The sequence below is a fragment of the Arvicola amphibius genome, chromosome 7 (assembly GCF_903992535.2).
Source record: "Arvicola amphibius chromosome 7, mArvAmp1.2, whole genome shotgun sequence".
In the NCBI taxonomy this organism is placed as follows: Eukaryota; Metazoa; Chordata; class Mammalia; order Rodentia; family Cricetidae; genus Arvicola; species Arvicola amphibius.
The window spans coordinates 119,198,443-119,224,837 of record NC_052053.1 but is presented as its reverse complement, the minus strand read 5'-3'; the positions used below and the strand labels follow the sequence as shown (position 1 = coordinate 119,224,837).

Genomic DNA, 26,395 nt, shown 5'->3' with positions numbered 1-26,395 from the left:
TTTATGTTCTATTCCACTGATCTGTATATTTATCCTTTTTCTAATACCATACTATCTTGATTAGTATTGCTTAGTAGCAAATTTGAAATCAGAAGGTATATATAACCCTCCCAATTTGCTCTTCTTCTCAAGTATCCCTCACTCTTAGTAATGATTCTATAGTTCTTCAATACAAAAAAACATTTGTTACGTTTTAAGGCATATTTACATATACCATCTTAACTGAATTTTTTGTCATCTCTGCTGGGTAACAAAGTACATTGTAAGTATAGAGGCTTAGAGAGCGTACATAATCCACATAAGGTGAACTAGCTTGTAACCCATATAATAAATATAGAGTGGGATAAGAAAAGCTGATCTATTAGACACTGTGGAAAGTACTGGTATTGAAAGCAGAAGTCAGTAAGACAGAGCGCCAGCCCCCGACAAGCTTGCTGCCTAGTTCAGTGGCCTTCAACAACTCTACCAGACACCGCAATAAAAATTTTGTGAAATAACTGTCAACTATAAGAAAAAAAATTTTATTGTAAGTTTAAATGGCTACCAAGGTTATTATTTCTATGATACTGCTTTAAATATACATCCATCAATACCAAAGTCATTTGTTGAGCCTGGAGTTTGTGGATTTGGCTATCTAGTCAGCAATTGGGATTTGGCTATCTAGTCAGCAATTGGGGATCTGTTTGTCTCTATTCCCCCAGTGCTGGGTTACAGACTCCTCTGCTGTGCCTACCTTTTATATGGGTGCTGGGGATCCAAACTCAGGTCCTCATGCTTGCTAGGTAAGCTCGCAAGTGACTGATCCATCTTCCCAGTCCCTCTTGTAATTATTTCTTAAATAGTATAGCAGAGCAATGGAATATACAGCATTTAAACTACTTTGGATAAGTAACTTAGGTATGCTTTAAAGTATACAAGGGGATATGCATTAGTTTTAGGCAAGTATTCCATTATTTTGTATGAGGGACTGGAACATCCTTGGATTCTGGTATCTGAAGGCTGACTGAGGGCTAAGTATAAAAATGATGGTTGGTATAACCTAAAAACAGTACCTCCCATCCAAGACCGGCTACAAAATCTTCATATGCTTGGCTTCCTCCTACATTGGTGAGAATGGAGTATTTATCTTCTTGTCCTTCAGCAACGTAAAATACTGCAATCTTGTGTGTCTCTCGGCTACAAAAACAAAAGGTTACATCATTCATTTGTCTGCTTATTAAATTCCATATACAGAGAATATGAAAAAGACTTAGATGCTATAGTCTACAGAAGAAGATAACTAATTGCAATTTAAATAAAGGAATCAAAAAAGTAACAAAACTGCCACTGGACCAGAAGAAAGGCATGGTTACTTCTGACTGGAAAAACTAATACTTAAAGTAATAATGAATTAGGTAAAGGTACGAATTTGGAAAATGAAGGCAGAGTACGGACAAGGATAGATACATATGGATGCATGATCATCTAAAGAGTTGATCACTGTGCAGTGTGACTGAATCTCAGCGTTAAAGTGACAGTTTTAGAATCGAGCAACCATCAGTAGGTAGTGTATTCCCCCAAACTGCATACAACAACAGAACATGAACACACACACACACACACACACACACACACACACACACCCTGCATGGGTTAATTGCCAAATTCTTGGACATTTAACTTTTAGTTTTCTTTGAATTTAAAAGTGTTCATAAAGGCAAACTTCTAATAACACATCTAGCAACTCAGGCGAGCTAAACCATTTATGTTTGATGAATGTTGGCAAACTTTAGTACCAGAAAAAAAAAAAAAAGGAAGAACTCATACATACTTACTGACTTTAAAATTGGACCAGTAGTAAATTTTCTTGCCAAATTATGTAAGAATAATAAAAAAGCGATCACAGTTACCAACAAAGAGATACAAACAAATATTTAAAACTGAAGTCTGCAGCCAGACTTTCCTACACATTTTGAAGAGTTCAGCCATGACTACAAGTTTCTATGTGAGCAACACAGATGCTTCAGCAAGGGTCTGTCACTCATGCCATTCCATTCCATTCCATTCCCCGTGTAAAGACACAGGGAAACTTCCAATGTGCTCAATAGAGTGTTAGTATAATCCAGTCTAAGTAGCCAAGTGTAACTGGGGGAGCGAAGTGGCGGGGGTGGGGGGGGAGGAGAGGGGGGGGGAAGCCAGAACTGCAGAGTATAGATCTGGATGGCTTTTTTTTGCAAGTAAAACCCAATTTAACTGGTAAAAGTTATTATTTAAAAAATTCTAGCCTGATGTGTCCTAAAGGCATAAAGAAACAGAAAATCTTGCCCCCTCCCCCTCCAGTCCTAAGAGAGGGCAGGGTACCCTGCCCTGTGGGCAGTCCAAGGCCCTCCCCACTCCATCCTGGCTTAGGAAGGTTTGCATCCAAATAGAACAGGATCCCAAAAAGCTAGTCCACGCAGTAGAGACAAATCCCAGTGCCATTATCATTGGTTTCTCAGTCTGCTTCAAATGTAAGCCACATTCAGAGGGTCCAGTTTGATCCCACGCTCCTTCAGAACCAGTCCCGTGTAGATATTTTTTGCCTGCATGTTTATACACCATATGCAAGCAGTGCCTGAGGAGGACAGAAGAGAGAGCTGGATTCTGGTATTAGAGCTGCAGCCATATGAGTGCTATGAGCCAAATCTAGACTCTGCGGGAGCAACACATGTGTTGTTAACCGCTGAATCCTCTCTCCAGCCTCCACTAGTAAAACTTCTAATTCAAACTGCAGATAAAAGTGAAAACAAAATGGGAAGACACCATGCAAACTGTAGCAGAGAGCTGAACTGATTCTACCAATGCTACACTAACATATTCACCCCAGACAATACAGGAAAAGCTGTGAAACCAAGGCTGGTTCTTTAAGACAGCTAACCAACTTTTCTTAATATTTTTATCTAGTTGAAGGAAAAAAGAATTCTGAGCAGGCAAGATGGCTCAGTGGGCAAAAGCACTAACAGCATAAGTCAGACAGCCTGAGTCTAGTCCTTGGCACCTACAGAAAGGTTGGAGAGAACTATCTCCCAAAAAGTTGTCCTTTTATCTTGCCCCCTCATCTCTATCTCGCCCACACCCTCTCCCTACACAATAAAAAATTAAAATAAGAAAAAGGAGTCATGCTACCAAAACCATACTTTACACAAAAAGATAAAGGTACTATTAATAAATATGTATGACAGTATGACAACAGATAAATTAGATTAAAAACACAATTCCCAGAAAAATATATACTGCTAAAACTAAATTTAAGAAAAAATTGAGTATCTGGAAAATGTTAACTATATAGTAATCTTCTCAAAAGGAAGATGTCACATTATTTCCACTTGTAGATATGATTTTATATATAGAAGACATGGAACCAGCAGGATTGCTCAGTGATTAAACTGCTTGCTGCCAAGCCTGACAACCTAAGTGCTGTTCTCACAGCCCACTGTGGAAGGAGAGAACTGACTAACTATTGGAAGTTGTGCACACACACACACACACACACATGCACACACACGTGCGCACAATTGGAAGTTGTGCACACACACATACGCACACACATACACACACGTGCGCACACACACACACACACGCACAAATGATAAGTAAAATTAAACTAAAAAAAATCCTCAAGAATCTAGTAGAAAGTTATTAGAACTACTAAGTGAATCCAGTAAGTTTGGAGGAAATGCAGTCCATACACAAACTTCAGTGTATTCCTACACATATTAGCAATGGAGAATCAAAAGAGAGAAAAAATACTTTCATGCTGGTATATAAAAAAGAATAAAACATTTAGGTATAAATCTAATATGTATAAAATACATACTTTGAAAGCCAGACAACACTGCAGAGAGAAGCTAAGGCCTGAACAAAAGGACTCTTCTATTCACTGGCTCAAAGACTTACTACTGTTAATGTGAGAGTACTCTCCACAAGCCTAGATTCGGTTCAGCCACTGTCGGAATCTGGGCTTTCCATCTTACAAGAATTGTCAAACTGATTCTAAAATTCAGAGGGAAATGTAATAGATAGACTCAATAGACAAAACAAACTGAGAAAGAATAGAGTTGACAGTTGAAGAATTTATTTATTTATTTTTAATTAAAAATTTCCACCTCCTCCCCTCCTCCCATTTCCCTCCCCCCTCCCCCCACCCTCCTTCTTCTCACTCTCCAGTCCAAAGAGCTGTCAAGGTTCCCTGCCCTGTGGGAAGTCCAAGGTCCGCCCCCCTCCATCCAGGTCTAGGAAGGTGAGCATCCAAACAGACTAGGCTCCCTCAAAGCCAGTACATGCGGTAGGATCAAAACCCAGTGCCATTGTCCTTGGCTTCTCAGTCAGCCCTCCTTGTCCGCCACGTTCAGAGAGTCCGGTTTGATCACATGCTATATCAGTCCCAGTCCAGCTGGCCTTAGTGAGCTCTCTGTCCTGGAACTCACTCTAGACCAGGCTGGCCTTGAACTCAAGAGATCTGCCTGCCTCTGCCTCCCAAGTGAGCTCAGGGATTAAAGGCATGCACCACCAAAATCCACTGGAGGACTCATATTTTATAGTCTCAAAACTTGTGCTAAAATGAATCAAGGCACTGTAGTACTATCTGACAACAATTAAATGCTTAGAAATGAAAAGCTCTCACTATAGAGCGGAGTCCAGCCTAGAACTTACTACGTAGCATAGGCTAGCCTTAAACTTGCCTCAGCCTCTCCAGTGTTTGCATTATACAATTGTCAAGTCTAGTTGGTCAGCTGTGTTTTGATAATGGTAAAACTGAAGTTAGGTGAGGAAAAAAAATCTCATTAACTAGTGGTGTGGGAAAAGAATGAAGTCAAACTCTTACATCATTTAAAAAAGTTAAATTAAAATGAATCATAGGCCCAAATGTAAGAGCTGAAACTATTAAAGTCTCAGAAAGAATTCCAGGACTTTGAATTAGGTCAGGTCTTAATTTTATTAGTAGAGAAGAACCCTTACTAATGTCCACCATAGTGTAAAAAAGCCATTATCAGCCCTGAATTTATAGTGCTACAGATGATATCAAAAATAGTGAAATGAAAAATCAGGTGTTCATAGATTTGTGGGTTAAGATCTGGGTCTTCTATTCGATTCCATTGGTCGACTTCTCTGTTTTTATGCCAATACCAAGCTGTTTTCAATACTGTAGCTCTGTAATAGAGTTTGAAGTCAGGGATGGTAATGCCTCCAGAAGTTCCTTTATTGTATAAGATTGTTTTGGCTATCCTGGGTTTCTTGTTCTTCCATATAAAGTTGATTATTGTCCTCTCAAGATCTGTGAAGAATTTTGATGCGCTCTTTACGGGGATTGCATTAAATCTATAGATTGCCTTTGGTAATATTGCCATTTTTACTATGTTGATCCTCCCAATCCAAGAGCAAGGGAGATCCTTCCATTTTCTGGAGTCCTCTTCAATTTCTTTCTTCAAAGACTTAAAGTTCTTGTCAAATAGGTCTTTCACTTCCTTGGTTAGAGATACCCCAAGATATTTTATGCTATTTGTGGCTATCGTGAAAGGTGACACTTCTCTGATTTCTTTCTCTGTTTCCTTATCCTTTGTATATAGGAGGGCGACTGATTTTTTGGAGTTGATCTTGTATCCTGCCACGATACTAAAGGAGTTTATCAGCTGTAGGAGTTCTTTGGTGGAGTTTTTCGGGTTGCTTATGTACACTATCATATCATCAGCAAATAACGAAAGTTTAACTTCTTCCTTTCCAATTCGAATCACCTTGATCCCCTTGTTTTGTCTTATTGCTATTGCTAGAACTTCAAGCACTATATTGAAGAGATAAGGAGAGAGTGGACAGCCTTGTCGCGTTCCTGAATTTAGTGGGATGGCCTTGAGTTTCTCTCCATTTAATTTGATGTTAGCTGTCGGCTTGCTGTAAATAGCCTTTATTATATTTAGGAATGACCCCTGTATCTCTAATCTCTCCAAGACCTTTATCATAAAGGGGTGCTGAATTTTGTCAAATGCTTTTTCTGCATCTAATGAGATGATCATATGGTTTTTATCCTTCAGTTTATTTATATGATGGATTACATTGATAGAGGACGGGCTCACTGTGAGCCTTGTCAGTTTGGTAGCTCACCTTCCTGGACTTAGGGGGAGCTGGGAGGACCTTGGACTTAACATAGTGAAGGGAACCCTGATGGCTCTTTGTCTTTGGAGAGGGGTGGAGTGGGGGTATGGGTGGAAGGGAGGGGAGGGAAGGGGGAGGAGGAGGGGAGGAGATGGAAATCTTTAATAAAAAAATGAGAAAAAAAACTCTATGTAAAATATTGGACTCTAAACAATAGGAGACACTGTGGTCTCTGCAGATTGGATTCAAAGTGTAAAATCCTAAGTGAATACCCATCACACCTGTATCTAAGACATTACTAGATGGTAAATGTGTATATTTCTAGACTGTCACACATACAGTAATCCTCTTATTCCACAGAAGAAAACAAATATACATATGACTTATGTCAGTAAACCTTGAAACAATACTGGTTTTGTAGCTAATTTCCATATTTTTAATAAAAACAAAAACCTATCTAGAAAAAAAATAGTGAAATGACAACCTAAATAATGAGAAAAATATTTATAAGTTATAACTAATGAAGAATTTGAATCTAGAAATGTATAAAGAACTCTTATAATGCAATACTAAAAAGAAAAACAGAAAAGTCTGACAAAGATGGGCAGGAGAGATGGCTCAGCAGTTAAAGGAATCAGCTTCTTTATGATGACTCAGGCTCAGTCCCAGCACCCACATGAAGGCTACAACCATCTATAAATCCAGTTCCAGGGCATCCAATATCATCTTCTGGTTTCTGCAAGTAACAGGCACACACACGTTGCATATACATATATACAGACACACACTATACATATGAAATAAAAATATCTTTAAAAAATGACAGGCGAAGAATTTTGTTTCCTAGGATGTCTGTGACAAAGAATATGAACTAGGTGGTTTTGACAATGCTGTCTCTGAAGGCAAGGGGTGAGAAGCCTTCCCATTGTCTGGTGGCTGTAGCAATCCTTTGCTTGCTCACATTCTACTGTATCTGGGAATCTGCCTGGCCACTTACATTCTATGTGCATGTCTCCTTCTTATAAGAACAGCAGCGAGATTTGGGAGCAAATTTAATCCAGTATGACCTTATATTAATTATAACTGTGCCCCGATTTCCAAATTACACTCTGAGATTCTGGGTAGACAGGAAAATTTTAGAAGGCATTATTTAATCCTATACAAATTTGAATATCTTTGAATATTATTTGAAATTTGAATATTATTTGAAAATATCCTTTTCGATATCGTATATCCAAAAGATACACAAATGGCTATTTTAATTACTTAAAAATGCCTTATAGTATTTGGCAAATCAAAATTCACAAGATATGACTCCCTATTCTACAAAGCTGAATTTAAAAGGCAGGCAGTAATAGCAGGCCATGACAGAGAAGCAGAGCCTGCACACACGGCTGGTTAGGATCAGAAACGCTGCAGCTGCTATACAAATCAGGTTGCCATTTACTCAACAAATTAAATGAAAAGCAGCTCTAAATTGGATTGTACTGATGGTTATTCAGTAAACACATTGCTATTAACATACTAGTTAATAACTGTGTTTCAATATTGGTTTGTCAATTTTAAAGCTGCACACTAAGACAACAAGATGTCAATAACAAGAGAAGCTGTTGAGCAAGATGCCAAATGGAAACACTTAATACTTCTCTTACCAACTTTATTTTCAAACCTAACACTGCTCAGATTTTAAAACATGCCTAAATTGGAATTAAATTTAGTGGATACTGCAAATCAAACCTGGGTTCTCTGCAAGCACAACAAGTGCTCTTGCAATTGCTGCACCAACTCTCCAAATATATATAGTTTTTATGCTGAAATATAATAGACACTAATGAGTTAAGAAATTCAAACTACAGGAGTACCTGAGTGGAGGATAAAAAAGAATTCTGAAGAGGAAAGGGGAGAAATGTTGTACTTACATTATAATCTCAAAAATGAAAAAATGATAATGTATATCACCACCATTTTATTTTAATATTTACTAAAAAAATCCTACAGGATAAGCTGCTTTCATAGCATGATCAAAATGGTCTATTTTAAACAAACAATCAATAGCTTTTTCTGAAGAAGAAAGGAAAGAAGAGTTACTCTCACTACACTCAGGACAGGCAAGGATGTCCATCCACTTTTTCAACCTTACTTACTATTTAAGCTCAAAGTTCTAGTCGGCACACAGATATAAGCAAAACTGACTATCAGAAGAGACTGCAGATAATGACTGTGTACCTAAACAAATCTAAAAAAGATGAATAAAACCAAAAGATGCTTAAAAGCAGTATGAAAGCTCACTAAAGTGTTGGATACAAGATAAATATTAAAAATGAAAAAAAGCCAATATAATATCAGGGACTGGAGAGATGACTCAGCCATTAAATGCTAGGCTCACAACCAAAATGTCAAAAATATAACACTGGAGATCCTATTTAGAATCAACAATGAAATAACAAAATACCCAGGAATTACTCACATAGGTAAGGTTTGGGTCTCAGAATAAGTAAAAAGATATTAACATAATTATGCACAGAAAATGTATTATATAGCTGTAATAAACTAAACATTAATATATGTACAAAACCAGACAAATCAATAGAAATACACATAGCTCTGAAGTACAAAGTTTTAATGTTTGATAAAGTCTATAGTAAATCAATAGGAAAGATTATAGAGTTAATTTAAGAAATTATAGAAATAGATCATTTTCAAGATTTAACTTAGTTTTAATTATCTTTTAAAATTATTTATGTATTTATTTTTATAGATTCATTATATTGCTATTTATGTGTGTGTGTGTGTGTGTGTGTGTGTGTGTGTCTGCAATGGGTATGCACATGTGCATGTCAGTGCCTGTGAAAGGGAGAGGAGGGGTCAGGTCTTCTAGACCTGGAATTACAAGGCAGTAAGTAGTTGGCCACCTGACATGGGTGCTGGGGGCACTGGGCTCAGGTCCTCTGCAAGGGAAGTACCAGCTTTTAATCACTGAGTCATCTCTCCAGCTCTACCTTTTCCTAAAATTTTTTACTAACTATTACTATTATTATTGTCATTACTAATATTATCATGTGTATATGTGTGCACGTAGGGTGGTCAGAGGACATTTTCTAGAAGTTGGTTCTCTTCTCCCATCATGTAGGTCACAGGATTGAACTCAGATCATCAGGCTTGATAGATACCTTTATATACCATAATTTAAAAAATACATTCTAGAAAGAATAAAGAACAAAATGTAAAATTTAACTATATTAAACAAATATTTATAAAAAATACAGAATGAATGATTTCAACACAGAACTCTGTAAGCACAAGTAATTGAGGAAAGAAAAATACTGAGAAAGATGACTATGCAAAAATGAATGAACTCCATCAATCTGAAGCTCAAAACTGAAAAGTTAAGCAGTTTCCACAGATATAAAATAATCCTTCACACACACACACACACACACACACACACACACACACACACACAAATGCAAAAAATTTAAAGAGACCATGCTGAAGAAAGCCAAAAGCGCCTCAACAAAAGCAGTTAGGAAATACAGAAGTGAGTCAATGGTGACATTTCCTCATATATTTGGTAGAAAACAATATGAAAGGAATAAGGATTATAATTGTTCTAGTTTGTTTTTCTATTGCCAGGATAAAACTCTGTCCAAAAGCAACCTGGGGAGGAAAGAGTTTATTTCATCTTACAGGTTACAGTCCACCATCCAGGAAAGCCAAGCAAAAACAAGGCAGTTAATGAAGCAGAGACCATGGCAGGACAATACTTACTGACTTGTTCCCAGGCTCATGGCCAGCCACCTTTGTTATACAACCCAGAACAACTTGCCTAAGAATGGCACTGTCCACAATGGGCTAGGCTCTCCTACATCAGAAAATGCTCCACAGACATATCCACAGGCCAATCCCATGGAGGCAATTCCTGAAATGAAGTTCCCTCCTCCCGAATGTGTCAAGCACGTTTGTGAAAACAAAGAAATACAAGACAGAAGAGGACCATACCCAGGCAGAAGAGAGGCAAACTGGAGCAATGAATGAATAAAAGGGTAATGTTTCTGGAACTGAAAGCGAATAAATGGCTCAGCAAAGGGCTCTGAACGATGCAGAGATGCTCATGTAGCAAAGGTACACATCAGTTCATTTCACTCTGAATCACTGTACAGCAGTGATGTCATACAGAGCAGGCAGCTTTATTCAGACTGGCTTCCCAATCCATCTCAAGCATCAGAACAGTGAGTGAGCTATGATTAAGTACGGTACAGAAATCTAAGGATATTTTACACATTCAACTGGTTTTCTCCAATTCAAAAGAGGATTGTGAAATACATACAAAGAATATAAGTGATTCAAATATATCAAGCATCTTAATGAGGTTCTAAATTTTTCTTAAAATTAATTTATCTAAGGTCCACACAGTTTCCATTAAAAAGCGACAGTACAGCATTACAGTTTACATTGCTAATAGCTGAGGGTTTCCAGTTGTAAATATGAAAGTTTCCCAACAACTCACCACTGCCTTGAATCCAAGTTCCTAAGTTCTCTAAGCAGCTTTTCATTTTTCTTCAGGAGATGGAAGCTCCTCCTAAATAGAGAGATTGATAAACATTTTATACCTTTGCAGGGAAGGGCATGACAGTCTTGAAATACTTCCCATTCTACTCATGCAACTTTTTACACTTTTCTTGCCTTTCCATACTTCTAACACAAAAGAGAGCAGACCCTAAAAAAGATGTAAAGAATATGTCATTATTCCTCCCAGGCTTTCATTCATTTGATAATGTGCTGTTATCAAGGCCAGTGTAAACTCTCCTTGTAGATGTTGTGAGCATCCCAAACTTACATCCAGAGAAAAGGATACAAGGACTTCTCTAAGAATTTCCCCCTTGTTTTATATTACAGGTATTAAAACATTATTTTGCTGTGTGTGTGTGTGTGTGTGTGTATAGTGTAGTGTATGTGGTTCAAGAGAATCAAATAAGAGGCTTACATGTACCAGGCAAGTATAATATCTATATCTATTTGTCTCTCTCTCTCTATGTATAATATACACACACCCTGAGTCTTGTTATTACATATACATGTGTGTATGTGTATACACATATTTTATATATTCTCAGTCCTATTAGGTGTTCTTTTAAAATATGAATAAATATGTAGTTTAAATTTATGTATACTAAATATGTAAATAAAATTAATATTTACTGTCATAAAATACAGCTTTCTATCTTTAACTTCCCTTAGGAGACAACATATAGAGTGCTCCATAACAAAAAACTACAATGTATTTCTATCATAACTAAAGGACAATTATCTGTAGTCAGCCGCAACAAAAAGCAAACTGTGTTCTTTATATAAAATGGCTTAGGGGACGGTAAGGTGGCTCAGCAGGTAATAGTGTCTGAATCTGAGTGTAAACCCTTGAACTCACATGGTAGAACGACAGAAATGACTCTTTTGAGTTGTTTTTTGACTTCAACACATTTGCCACTGCATGTGTGTACCCTCATTCCTCAGAAACTGCAAGAATACTGTTTAACAAATGGAAGGTTTTAAGCCAAGCAAAACATAAATATTAAGTAAGAGGGGAGAGCAAGTCCATCTTAATATCCCACATGTACCTGAAATATCACAGATTTATTCTATTCATTTTGTCATTTCTAAGCTTCTCCCTCCTACTATAAGAGGATATACTTCTACTATTTAGAGATGATACATTTCTATTATTTAACGAAAGTAAATAATATGTCACCTTCCACTCTCATAGAGCTTTTGATAGCACAGAAATTAAAAACAAAATATAGAGACTGTGCACGGCATGCCTAAAGTCTTGTGTTCAGTTCCTAATAAAAACAACAACAAAACTGACATGTAGCCAGGCGTGTCGGCACACACCGTGGTCTGAGCACTTGAAAGGTGGGGACACCCTCAGCTATGAAGCCAGATCAAAACTAGCCTGGACTGCATGAGATCTTGTCTCAAGAAACCAGAACAAACAAAAGACTTAAATATTTATTAGCAATGCTTTATATAAAGTAATTCCTAAGCGTTTTGTACATTATTTCTTTCTAGTATTGATGTAAAAATTATTCTCAATTTAGATACTCTAGGCCAAAGTCCAAAGACAAAGTATCTCTAACCTAGTTTTGATTTAAGTCCAACATTCTTTTCATTTAACACATAACTTAATTATTGTAGATATTTGTTTTTGGTATTTTCTGTACCGGAGGTTAAACACAAGGCCTTGTAGGTGGTAACTGTACCTTACTACTGCACTACACTCCAGCCCTATCCTACGGCTACTTTGTTTTGATTTTGGAGAGAGGGTTTCTTATAGCCCAGGCTGGCCTTGCTTACACCTTCAGAATGCTGAAATTACAGGTGTGGACCAACATGCCCTCTATTCAATTTTAAGTTTTTATTAAGATTTTATAACATTTATAGGAAAACAAAATAGGAGAAAAAAATATTCTTTTCTTTATATGAATTTTGAAATACTTTCTTAATTCAAATCTGAAACAAAACCACTGACTGGTTTGAAAACTGATAAGCTATAATAAAGGTTTATAAATTTGATTTTTTAAAATTATATAATTTCTAAGCTATACAGTTTTAGTAGTTACTATAAAAATGTTAAAATGTAATGGATTAAATTATCTTTTTATTTCCCCAAATTTTAATATGTCTCAACAGTTTAAAAACAAACAAACAAACCCAAACAATTTGCCTATTGCCTAAAAAAACTGATTGGTGGATAGAAAATATCAGTTTTATTTTCTTTATAAAGAATTTTTTGAAAAGATTCATGCTATTTTATATGTGCGAATGTTTTGCTTGCATGTATATACATACACCACATGCATGCCCGGTGCAGAGGTTAGAAGAGGATGCTGGGCCCTCCAGAAATGGAGTTACAGACAATTGTTAGCCACTATGTGGGTGCTAGGCATAGAATGTGGAGTCTTTGCAAGAACACTCCAAACCACTGAATCAACTCTTCAGCTCCCAGTGTTTTGAATTTTCTCAATTATGTGCATTGTGTATGCTTGTGTGTAGGTGAGAACAATGCCCAGGGAGGCCTGAACAGGGCATTAGGCTCACTGGAGCTGGAGTCACGGCTATGGGGTGCCTACCGGGGTGCTAGGAACTGAATTTGGATCCTCTGAAAGAGCAGGATACATTCTTAGCTGTTGAGACACCTCTCTAGCATGGTAGATAGAATTTAATAAGAAAAAGAATACAGACATTTTTTTTTCTCTTTTTGGTTTTCTTCAAGACACACTCTTACTATGTAGCCTTGGCCATCCTGAAATTCAGTCTGTAGACAAAGCTGGCCTTGAACTCACAGACATCCACCTGCTCCTGCCTCCCAAGTGCTGGGATTAAAGGTGTGTGCCGCCATTGCCTGAGACTAAAATTCTTGATCAGAAGAACTAATGTTTGGAAAAAAAAAAAAAAAAAAAGGAAAACTTCTCCTCTCCTTACCGTTTGTCCCAGGAATTCATTCCCAATATACTAAGAAGCAATCTGCAGTAATAAAATGCTGACTGAGGCTTCTGAGGTATTGGCTCATCTTGTTCTGAGGCTTTCATGTTTAAATCATTAAAGTGCTTCTCCACAAATTCCTTTTCTTCCGTGTATTGCTTAAGGATAGCATTAATGACATCGTTCTCCTGTTTTTCAGAAATGCACACAGGTTGTGGAGCCGGAACATTGAGGGAGACCCCAGTTCTCTGCAAGCATTCAGGACTTGTAGTGCCTAAATACTGCAGGAGCTCGTCAAGAGCATCTTCCTCCTCCCTTATTGTAGACCAGGTTGGTACAGTTTCTCTAAATCTTCTAAGCTGGAGAGAAAGATCATCTTTTACTGTCATGTTTTCTAAGCATTCATTAGATGTAGGAGGCTCTTCTGGTTTCTCTTGGTGAGACATTGAAAGTATGAAAGATGTAGGTTCAGACACACCACTCACAATGGGTGGCCCATACAGTATGGCAGAATCCCATGAGTACTTTCCAGAGAGGTCACGCACTATGATTCTAACGTTTGAATTGGCTGACACAAGGCCAGCGGCTAGTCCTCCTCCAGGCATACTCTCTTCTGCTCTTATCTGGATACAAGACACCAAGGTTGTGTTATTCAGCACAAAGAACTGAATGTTTGGACTTTCAAACAGCTCGGGAGAAAGTTCAGTACTCTCACTGTAATGATTGTCGTGGTTTTCACAGACCTGACTGGTCAGCATGGCAGGACCACCACTCATTGGATAATGGCCCAAGTGATTCACCAGATGGGTAATAACAGTACGGGCTGCTATAGAGATCAATCCTTGTTGCATTTGAGTTTTCACTGAAAAAAAAAAGAAGGAAAAAAAATCACAAATGAGTAGAAATAATACTGGTTCCCAGGAATCATAAAACATATTAGAAAAGAAACGAGGACTTTATCACATTGCTAAAATCACAATCAAATATCTGAATAAACATTAATGCATACCATCTAGCTTTCTTATTATAGGAATAATGGCTAAGAGTAGAGGAAACTTTACTGACGAAGTAGTTTAATTTATTTTATAAGGAAGTCCTTTTGAAACTGTTGCTAATGGATGCACAATTTAAACAAAAGCTTTTAAATGTAGATCACCTTTGAAGATCAAAAGTATCAGAAATCAATTCCCTGAAATACACTAAGCATGTAAATTAAAAAGCCAATGAAATCTATCTAACTGATATGTTTATCTCATGAAGACATTCCAAATTTAGAGACATAGTCTGCAGCATCTTTAAATGTCATTTCATTCTGGGTTTTACTGATGATAAAAAGTATGTCAGAGAAAAGTGGTATTTAAATAGGGAGACAGTAAACCCTTATATGACAAGGAAACTTTAAAGGCCAAACTCCAAATATAAGGTGTTGGGGCTGGAGAAATGAGTCACTGGTTAAGAGCACTTGCTGCTCTCTCAGAGGACCCAGGTTTGGTTCCTAGCACCCAAATCAGGAGGCTCACAACTGCCTGCCTGTAAGTCTGGCCCAAAGTGACACAATCTGCCTCTTGCTTCCGTGGGCACTGTACTTATGTGCATATACCCTGTAAGAGACATTTATACACATAATTAAAAACTAAACCTAAAAAAATATGGGCAGAGGTATAGTTCAGTTGTAGAAAATTTGCCTAGCAACAGCGAGACCCTAAGACTGAACTCCAGTCCTTTATAAAAAATATAAACAAATAAAAGCAAAATAAAAAATTAAAAGTTGACAATAGGTCTACTTGTTCAGATGTTATAGCTTTTTAAGTAAGTTTTGTGGATCAATATGCTCTAGTCTAGAAGTATGTGAAAAGCACTTTTCCTTCCCTATTCACATTAGGAAACCAGCTGAGCATACTCATGAGTATGAATATGAAAGAGCAAGATAAGAAAACCCAGATGACGCAGTAGTTTTAGAGGCCTGGAAAAGCAAGATGCCTGACTTACATTAGGACCTGAAGGAGGACAGAGGAAGTGATGGAGGCGGGTCTTCTATCAATCTGTTGATTTTATTGGTTAATTAATAAAGAAAACTGCTTGGCCTAATAGGTTAGAACATAGGTGGGTGGAGTAGACAGAATAGGAAGAAGGAAGTGAGGTAGATGGCTCAGACAATTGCCCTGCCTCTCCTCTCTGGGTCAGTCGCCATGAAGCCAGCCACCAGGTCAGACATGCTGAATCTTTCCCGGTAAGACACCACTTCGTGGTGTTACATAGATTATTAGATATGGGTTAAAGCAAGAGATGTGAGAATTAGCTAATAAGAGGCTGGAACTAATGGGCCAGGCAGTGTTTAAATGAATGCAGTTTGTGTGTTGTTATTTCGGGGCATAAGCTAGCCAGGCGGCCGGGAGCTGGGCGGCAGGAACACAGCCCACAGCTCCTCACTACAAGGAAGAGAATATGGGGAGGGGAGGTGGTTTGAATGAGATGACCCCCCATAGGTCTTGGGTATATGCATACTTGGTCTACATCCAGTTGGAGGCTATTTGGAGGATTACGAGTTGTGGCCTTATAGAGGAAATATGTTACTGTAGACGAGCTTCCAAATGCCATTTCAAGTGAGCTCTCGGCTGCAGTTGCAGCACCCTGCCTGCCTGCTTCCATGTTCCCTGCCATAACTGTGATGGTCTCCAATCCTGAAACCAAAAGTTCAGATAAACCCTTCCTTCTGATCATAGCGTTTTATTACAGCAACAGAAACAGACCTAAGACAGGAGATGAAGACAAAAGCCACAGAAAGAGGTAGGGTGCAAAGCCAACTGCTAAAATGTTGGGCCATGATATATACAGACAAGTGCTTTGTCATTTTCCGGGTAAACATGGAGATGTACAAAAGGCTAAGTAAATAGTTCCAAGATCTATTTGGGCCTATGGCTAGGTGGAGTTCCCTAGAGGGTAGGCTGGATAGGTAGCTCTTAGAAGGCAGGTGGTCACCCAGCTGTGAGTGCCAAGGGAATAATAAACTTGATACTGAGGGGCCTGTCCCAAAACAAAGCTGGTGCTGCAGTTCTAAGGCGGGATGATGTAGAGGCTGGTATTGGAGTGGTGTTAGGAAGACTGGGAAGAGACTGTTGCTGGTAAGGATGCATTAGATTTCATGCCAAAAGAGGATACTTTGTCATATGAGGGGTGGGGAGGAGTTGGTGCTCTTGCCTCTACTAAGATTTAGACAAGAATCCCATTATCCTGTAAGAACAGCCTAGGCTTACATGTAAAGATGAATTAAAAACTCTTATGTACAAGGCTCAAAATAATAAATACAATATAAACTATATAATTTTGATAGCATTATAAGGGTACACCTTTGAAACATTTCTCTCTTGAACTTGCTTATAAATAAACCTCAAGAATGGGTCAGCTCATTCTGTAGAACATAAACCCTCATAAACATAAAGTCTGGGCATTAGTCTCCCCTACACAGCCTCTGCCAAAGAAGGAGACGGAGAATTTAGTTGAAAAGAGCTTGTGGAGCAGACAAGGAGGTACACAGATGTAGTCTTGCATGTGGGCAGGCTGAGACAGGAGAATGAGGGAAAGCTCAAGGCCTGAATACATAGTAAGACCCAGTTCAAAACCCACAAAAATTTAAAAAAAAAAAGACTTATCCACTTAAATACTCATCAAATGCTTTAAGTAGAATACAAAACCAGCAAGCCATAAAACTGCTATAATCTACTATAATTATTAACACTGAAAATACTTAAAGGATAAATTTCAAATTTAGATATGAGCCAAATCATTTTTTTCTCATAAGTTGCTTTGCTAAATTCAGGATATATGCATATACATGAAAAGACCAAAATCTTTTAACTTGTTAGTTGGGTGATTAGATTTATTATTATTTTTGAGCAATAAACTAAAGAAAATATCTCTCTCACACTTACCTGTTAATATAGAAAGAAGACAGAAATTCTCTAATTTAAAAATTAAAATGAAATTTTAAAATAGCCAGTCTGGTGAGAAAATGCAAAATGGAGATACCAATTCTAAGTCACTGTAAAACTAGCATTCATTAAATAAACCCAGCTAGTCAGGGTTATCTGTTCAGATAGTCACATTAAACAAGCCCTACATCATTTGCAGCAAACCCATAATTACAGATTATTATGGCATACAAAAGCAGCAAGCCATAAAAAGCTGCTGCAATTCACTGTGCTGTAAAAGACATGCAGAGAAAGTTAATTTTGGCAAATGCTTTAAATATTAGCTTTGTATAATATGTACAGGTGAAACTATAATTAGGAAAGAATGAATCTTTGGAGACTCCTTTCACTCTGGCCCAGCAAATGATGACTTTTTTTTCTAATAAAATACTGCCATTTGACAAAAAGCCAAATTCACTACCTTCCCTTGTTCTGTAGTAAATTTAATAATTATAACCACTCCTGCCAATAGTTTTCAAATCACTTTTCAATCCAATACTGAGCTGATTATGGGCACTCTATGTTTAGAATTCATTGGCCAAAAAAGTACTTGAAGACAACGAAGCATGTCTTAGACAAGGACACAATGATCAGTCAACTCTGCCTTTAAAAAAAGCCTCAAAAAATCCCTACAAAGCACCCCTCCCAAAACTAAGCAAACCCGCAGCATGTAGTCCAGAGCCCAGAAACTTGAGAAAAGCAGTATCACCTGTTGATACATCATGCAGGTCCTCGATGATTCTGAACTGACATGAAGCACAAAAGGGAGCAGCACGACACAGACAGCAAAAGGATGGAGTGCTTGCTATCAGCACTAAGCTCACCTTTAAATATCTTTTCCTCTACTTATTGCACTCTATAATAAATCTTATATAAAATACATTAAAACTCTTTTGAGGGTGGAGTGAGATGGCTGAGCAAAGACAATTGCTACCAGGCCTGATGACTTGAGCTCCACCCCGAGACCCCACACAGAGAAAGCACAGAACTGACTCCCACAAGTTGTCCTCTGATGTCCAAACACATGGGTGCATATGGACTCTACATGTTTTTAAAAGTAATAAAAACCCTTTATATAAGCAAATTTTGTTTATTATTGTCTAAAATATACTGTCTTAGAATGTTACCATTAAATATAAAGAACAACCATATTTTTCTATAATATTGAGTAAAATAAACACTGTACTCTGTGATAGCTAAAGAGAAAGATTTTCATTACTATCAATTATTGTCTAAGATTTTTTTGTCCTATTACACTACCCAGAATGTTTTTCAGAGCTAAGTAATAACAAATTTTTATGTTCCTATTATTTTATGTACTTGTGCTCCAGATAATTATTAGCAACTTATTCAATTATGTTCACCTCAAAGCCAGTTTTGATCAATTTCCTTGACTTTCCAAAATTTTTTTATTTATTTATTAATTTAAAACCATTTTTAAAATTTTACATACCAATTCCAGCTCCCCCACCTCCCCACCCCATCCCCTATCAAAGGGTAAGGCCTCCCATGGGAAGTCAACAAAGTCTGTCCGCAACACTTGAGGCAGGACCACGGCCCTCCCCACTGTATCTAGGCTGAGCAAGGTATCCCTCCACAGGAAATGGGCTCCAAAGAGCCAGTTCATACACTAGGGAATGTTAACTTAATCTTGGCCTCTAAACTTCCAAAGAATCTGGGAAAGTTTCTACAGCTTGTATGATCAACTGCTATTTCAATGGGGTTTTACTTGTTTGTTTTGTTTTCATTTAATTTTTATTTTATTTTAACAGAGGAGAAAACAAAACAAAACAAAAACCCAGAGTAGTTTCTTGACGTGAAGTAATGTAGGTAAGCATTAGTGGACTTCATGTATATGCACCAGACTAGAAGTAGTTGTTAAACAGACAACCTAGAAGAGGAGAAAAGTACTTCACTATATCTTTTTCCTTGTTCAGAGTCAAACTAGCTTTTGAAGCATTTGTTGCAGGAAATATAAAGCACTCTGCCAATAAGAAGACATATTTGTTAGTGTACTAGCATACCTAGTGATACAGCAAATTATACTCTTCAGATACTTTTTAAATGTGGCCAAACCCAACTTTAATATAGTAAGTGGAGTCCTGGAAGTTGAGACATAATTACATAGATAAAAATGTTACTACAGGGTTAGTGTAGAGATTACAATGATCTGGAAGGTTTTACTGTGTGATCTGAACTCACTCTGGTTCCAGCCATACCCTGATGCACCTCACTCAGCGGTTAGCCATTCCAGTTAACAATCATGGTAGTCGCTTATGATTCTAAGCACCATGATCTTTTTAAGAACAGAAATATTGGGGTGGGAGAGATGGCTCAGCGGTTAAGAGCATTGCCTGCTCTTCCAAAGGTCCTGAGTTCAATTCCCAGCAACCACATGGTGGCTCACAACCATCTGTAATGAGGTCTGGTGCCCTCTTCTGGCCTTCAGGCATACACATAGAGAGAATATTGTATACATAAAAAAAAAGAACAGAAATACTTCCCCATGCAAGCTTGATTCTAATTCTAGTTTATTTAAAACATTAGTAAAACTACTGTGTTTTCAAAGGTTGTTACAATGTGAAAGAAAATGTCACCATACTTTTTTTAATGTCTCTTTATTCATCAAAAATAAAGCTCCAATTTCCTTGACTTTTAATTTCATAACTTCAATTCTATGTATGTCATTAATCTGTTATTAGGATCAAGTCTTAACTCTTTTAATCATTTGCAACTTTTTTTTCTTTTTATGTTGGAAAAAACAAACTCTTCCTTCATAGACTACTCTTTAACCATACTTCCTAGTCCAATTGTGTGATTTTTAAAGATTTATTTATTCATGTATTTTATGCATGAGTGCTCTGTCTTCATACTCACCAGAAGAAAGAATATGATCACATTACAGATGGTGTGAGCCATCATGTGGCTGCTGGGAACTGAACTCAGAACCTCTGGAAGTGCAATCAAGTGCTCTCCACTTCCATCTAATTGTATTTGAGGAGCCCTTGAAAAAAAGCCCTGAAAGGTGACTGGCTAAATCTCTAGGCTCCACTCTAGTGAAGCTTTATTTTAAAAAGTTTTACAAATTGGGCTTCTTTATAAAACTTTCTTGAAAAAATTCTACTCCCTAAAACACCACTGTATGAGCTGCTGGCACAGCAGACCAACTCTCAGTGGCTCACAACCATGACTGCAGATGACTCACAGGTAATGAATGCTGCAGCCCTGGAAAGCCCAGCAATCTTAGAAGATAGACCATCAACATCTATTGAGGGAACTGGATCATCCATAGTCTAATGTGAGCTAAACTGAGAACCACTGTTTTATTTTCTTATACCATCCACATCTACTTTCTACCTCTTGAGAACACTCTACTTTCTCCCTAGCTGTTGGTTACTCCTGGAAGCAGTTCTTCACCCAACTTGGGTTCCTAATGTAAACAGAAAACCAATATTCAGATATTCATAGGTTTTTTTTGTTTTTTTTTTTTTTTTTTTTTTTTTTTTGCCTGGTTAGACTCACCTCACTAACCGATGACTAGTTCAACCAAAAGTTTTTGATAGTTTATTTTTCATGGTCTCTTCATGGCTCTTACCAATTCTTTTAATTCACTCTCATTTTTCTTTCCTTTCTAGTACCAAATAAGGACAAATCCTAGCACTAATGAGTCCCAGTGTACTTGTTCATGGACTTTATTCTTTAAATAGTACTCTACTCACTTATTTTGAGTAAGTTCAACTACTTGAATATCCCTCAGTATCAATGGACTCAATTCACCAATCAAAAGACACAGGCTAACAGAATAGATATGAAAACCGGATTCATCATTCTGCTATACACAAGAAATGCACCTCAACATCAAAGACAGACATTACCTCAGAGTAAAAGGTTGGTAAAGTATTTTCCAATCAAATGAACCTAAGAAGCAAGTTAGTGTAGCTATCCTAATATCTAACAAAATAGACCTCAAACCTAATTTAATCAAAAGAGATGGAAAAGGGCATTTTATACTCAAAGAAAATTCACTAAGCTGATGTCTCAATTCTGAACTTTATGCCCCAAATTTAAGGGCACCCACATTTGTAAAAGAAACATTACTAAAGCTTAAATCACATATAGAACCTCACACAGTAATAGTGGAGGATTTCAATACTTAACTCTCAGCAATGGACAGGTCATCTAGACAGAAACTAAACAGAGAAATAACAGAAATAACAGACATTATAACACGAAAGAATGTACCTTCTTCTCAACACCTCGTGGAACCTACTCCAAAATTAACCACATACATGGTCACAAAGCAAGTCCCAAAATATAGAAAACCATTGAAAAAAATCCCCTGTACCTCATAGGACCATGACAGATTAAAGTTGGATTTCAACAGAAACAACAGGAAGCCTACAAACTCATGGTAACTGAACTCTCTACTTAGTTATTACTTATTTTAAAAAAATTCAACTCACTTCCTCCTTCAAAACCTCCTTCACATGATGGAAGGAGAGTTGACTCCCGTAAGTTGTCCTCTGTGCATATATACATATACAAATCAAATATAAAAATTTTAACAATCTCTGAGTGCTGAACTCACTATGTACTAAGGATTGTGCAAGGGATTTGCATATATAATCTCAGTTAGTACTCAAAACAATTCATGCTGGAACTAATATTATTAAGTGCATTTTATAAATGAGGAACTAAAATGTCTCAGGGACTGAGAGTCACTACAAATTCTGTCAGACTTCAAAATTTTCTTATTCTTCAAAAATACTATGAAATCTACAATAAAATATTCCTTAGTGTAAGTCAGCCAGAATATAAAGGGAATATTATCATATGTAATATTAGTTAGTAATTGTACATATGAAGTTATTTCTTAAACTGAAAAGTATCTTATGATAGGTAACTACATGGTTAGGCAAACAGCTATAACCAGAAACCTATCTATGAAAATAGGCCTCAAAGCATATCTTGTCAGAACCCAAGCAATAACACTGTCTTGAGGAAAACTAACTCACAGTACCTTCTGTTACGGGTTGGAGTTTAGAAGACCGTTCTGAATCAGGAGAGTGTAGAGGTTCAGGCTCTTTTAAACTTTCCAAATGCATAAAAGGATCATAATCTACAGATGCCAAATCAGAAAGGCTTATTGGAAAATACTTTGGATTGCTAAAACATTGTGCTCCATATACACACCCATGTAATACCTAAGGGAAGAGAAAATATGAAAATAAAACAAAGAAACCAGCAACATAAAAGCTTGGCAAAAACTTGAATATTTTAAATCTTAGCTCTTCAATGAAGATAATATTTAGCAACTTAAAAGATGCATGAAACCTAATCAGTGATTCTCATATTCAACACAATCTAACCCCTCTCAACTTCTGTGACGGAACAAGGCTGTCTTGTAAGAAGTACTCATAAATTACTTTAAGTTTCTATAAGAAAAGTCTATGTATTTTAGAAAATACCAGTTTTAAACAATAAAAATGTTATACTTAGAAATATTATTCAATACTGAATAGTGTTTCTGAAGTTTTAAAACATTTGGTTATCAAAAATAATAAAGCAAGCAAAAATTTACCTTATAAATGCAGTTGAGGACAGATTTTTCTGTCTTATCATTTTCTGCTCCTGTAGCATGGACTGGCTGAAGTAGTGTCTTTAAAGGTAAGGCCATGATCCAGTCCAGAAGGCAAAGAAGTAATGATACAACCAACTGTACCAACAATAAAACGAATATCAATGTAAACTTGTTAGAGAAGGGTTTCTCCACCCCCCACCCCCGTCCTGTGAGAAAGGGTCTCATGTAGCTAAAGATATAGGAGATGATGATTTAAAATTGATAATCAACTTGACAGGATCTAGAATCACCTAGGAGACAAACTGTTGTATGTCTATGAGCTTCTAAAGTGGATTGAGAGATTCTGTCTCAAAATAATAATAAGGTGGAGAACAATTAAGGGAAGACACCAAACATCGACCTCTGGCTTCAATATACATATGCACACATTTGTGCATAAGCATACACATACATACATACATACACATAGGAAAGTTGGGGAGATGAGATGGATGGGTACAGCCTTAAAGTAGCACTTTGACATGCACCATGGTGCAAGACAGAATAAAAAAATGAAAGAAAGCAGGGTGGTAGTATTCTCTGCTTTCTGCTCCCTGACTACACACTCAGTGTGACTAGTTGTCTCACAGTCTTCCTTTATTCATTTATCAAGTATTTTATTGCGAATAGAAGAAAAACACCTAACACATTAGCCATGGATGACCCTGAACTCCCATCTTCCTGTTTTCACTTCCCAAGTGCTGAGACTACAAACCTGTGCCAACATACCAGGTTTATGCAGTGCCGGGGATTGAAGTCAGGGCTTTGTCAATGCTAAGCAAGCATGTTACCAAGTGAGCCTTATCTCCAGATTGCCAATAAAACATTATTAATAAGCAATAAATCACTTTACTTTTCTTGAGTTTCTAGAATTTATTAAAGGAACCATAATTCATCCTAAATTCAACTATGAACACTGATACTGATACACAAACAATTAGTTAATTTTAACAGTAATATTCATTGAGGCTGAGAGTTCAGCCAGGGGACAGAACATCCTGAGCTTGACAAAAAAGAATAAGGAAAACATAACTGCATTCAAGTAACTAAACAAAGTTCATATATTAAAATCATATTTTTTCCCATTTTTTCTATTTATTTATTTTTCTATGTGTATGTGGAAGCATTTGTGCCAATAAGGTTGTGGAAGTCAGAGGACAACTTGTGGGAATTAGTTTTCTCCTTCTATCATGGAGATCCCAGAAATTAAGCTTAGGGCACTAACCTTGGTAAGAAGCACCCTTACAAATTGAACCATCTCATATCCCCAACTTTCCTGTGTGTATGCATGTGTGTGTATATGGAGGCCAGAGATCCATATTTGTTGTCTTTCTCAATTGCTCTCCATCTTATTATTTGAGACAGAATCAATCTCTCCCTGCACTGAGTGCTCACCGATGCAGCTAGACTAGCTGGATAGCAAGCCCCAGGTAGCCCCCCCACTTCTGCTTCCCCAGCACTGGGACTGCTGGCGTGTACCCTCAAGACCTGGCTCTTTATGTGGTGATGGGATCTGAAGTGGGGTCTTTATGCTTGCACATCAAGCACTCTACAGTCTAAGCCATCCCTCTAGCTCCCTCCATTTTCCTTTCCTTTCCTTTTGTAATACTTCATTGAGTATCCTGCCAGAAAGCATTTCCTCCTTTTATTAAATAAAACCTTTCAGTTTAAAAATAATAGATACCATAAACACAACACTTCTAGTACAAAACACCGGATTAGTTTTTGTGTTAGATTAAAAATCATAATTAATGCTAAATAACTAATAGTGTTATAAAAGTGGCAATCAGGCAGCAACTAGGATCTGTTCATCATTAAAACTCTCTAAGTCAAGGTTTTAGCCTGTTTTAGCCAATGGACCCACACAAAACCTAAACATTCCATATGATCATAAGATAGAAATTATCTATGGTGATTTGAGTGAGACTAGCTCCTAAGGGCTCCTATGGAGACTCTGTCCTCAGATAGTAGAACTATATGGGAAAGATTAAGGGTGCAACCTGGTTGGAGGAGCTGTGTCATCACATGCCATTTATCAGAAAAATAGATGTTCTAATAAACCAACAATTATTGAAAAACCAGCCCATAAAAAAAACTTTAAGATGTAATAGTATATTTACAAACAGAACACAGGTTTGGGCTTTTCATTTGTTATAGAGTACATTACTGAGCTAGCTAGTGAAATCTAAGTAAGATTTATAGATTACATTACAATTAACAAATCAATGTTATCACCTAAATGTTGGTAGCTATACTGCGTTTATAAAGAAGAACATAATGAAGTTTGTATCATACACTGTAGCATATAGAATGCATACACAACACCGCAGAGGGATAAAGCCAGTGTGGACTAAGGGGACGAATAAAGTGAAATATTTAACAAAGATTCCTCCTACTATTCTGGAAACTTCCTTATAATATGAACTTATGGCCTCTGTGGGCTTACTTAATTTAACATGGAGGAGGCTCTGAGTTCCATCCTCAGCATCATAACAAATCAACCCAAATTAACCCCTGAAATTAATCTTCTAATGTAGAACTGAAATCAAAGTTCTGAATTGATGTCAATAGAGAGAGTAAAGGTTTTAGACTCTATCTGCCAATGATAAGCTCCTGTCTTCAGTTTCATATGTAGTAACAATTATATGACTTAACCTAAATTTTATTTCTGTCAACTGGGGCTAAAAAAATGTTTTGTTGTTATTGTTTTGAAGTAGCAATAATCCCTAAAGTGCATAGTGACATGATTTTTTTCCTTTTGTTTCTTTCTTTCTTTTTTTTGAATCACCATATAAATGACCTTTACTCCTTTTTCTTGTTTGTTTTTCTGGCAGTGCTGAGGATCAAACACAGGGCTTCATGCAAGCTAGGCAAGTGCGCTCTAAGTGAAGTGTATTTCTAGCATTTTTTTAACCTCTGTCTACTAATATGTTCAAAATTACAATGTTATATTCACCGATAACAATAAATCTAAAATTCCTTGCTTACACAGAGCTTACTCATGCTCTTATAAGCCTGTAATTAAGAAAGGTGTATAAACCGCATTGTAAGTGATTTGACTTAAGAAATGCCTCTCCATATTGTGTCTTGCTTAACAATATTAATAGTTCTTAGATAAATAGGAGGCTTGTCTAAGTGTAATACATAAGCTTCAAACAAATTCTTGATGGAAGATGATAAGGTAAAAGGATGAATGGAAAGGTATAAGGATGCAAAACATTGA

At 37.0% G+C, this 26,395-nt stretch overlaps 1 protein-coding gene across 4 annotated transcripts in view; it reads right to left on the bottom strand.

Annotated features, from left to right (window-relative positions):
- Ralgapa1 (Ral GTPase activating protein catalytic subunit alpha 1) overlaps nt 1–26,395 on the bottom strand; it is a 209,075-nt gene that overhangs the window by 51,685 nt on the left and 130,995 nt on the right. For all 4 annotated transcript variants that reach the window (XM_038335965.2, XM_038335967.1, XM_038335968.2 and 1 more), the window contains 5 exons: nt 23,134–23,268; nt 22,573–22,756; nt 13,585–14,446; nt 10,613–10,684; nt 1,053–1,176 (listed from right to left, as the gene is read on the bottom strand). In XM_038335965.2, the coding sequence (XP_038191893.1) occupies nt 1,053–1,176; nt 10,613–10,684; nt 13,585–14,446; nt 22,573–22,756; nt 23,134–23,268 (1,377 nt within the window). The remainder of the gene's footprint in view (nt 1–1,052; nt 1,177–10,612; nt 10,685–13,584; nt 14,447–22,572; nt 22,757–23,133; nt 23,269–26,395) is intronic.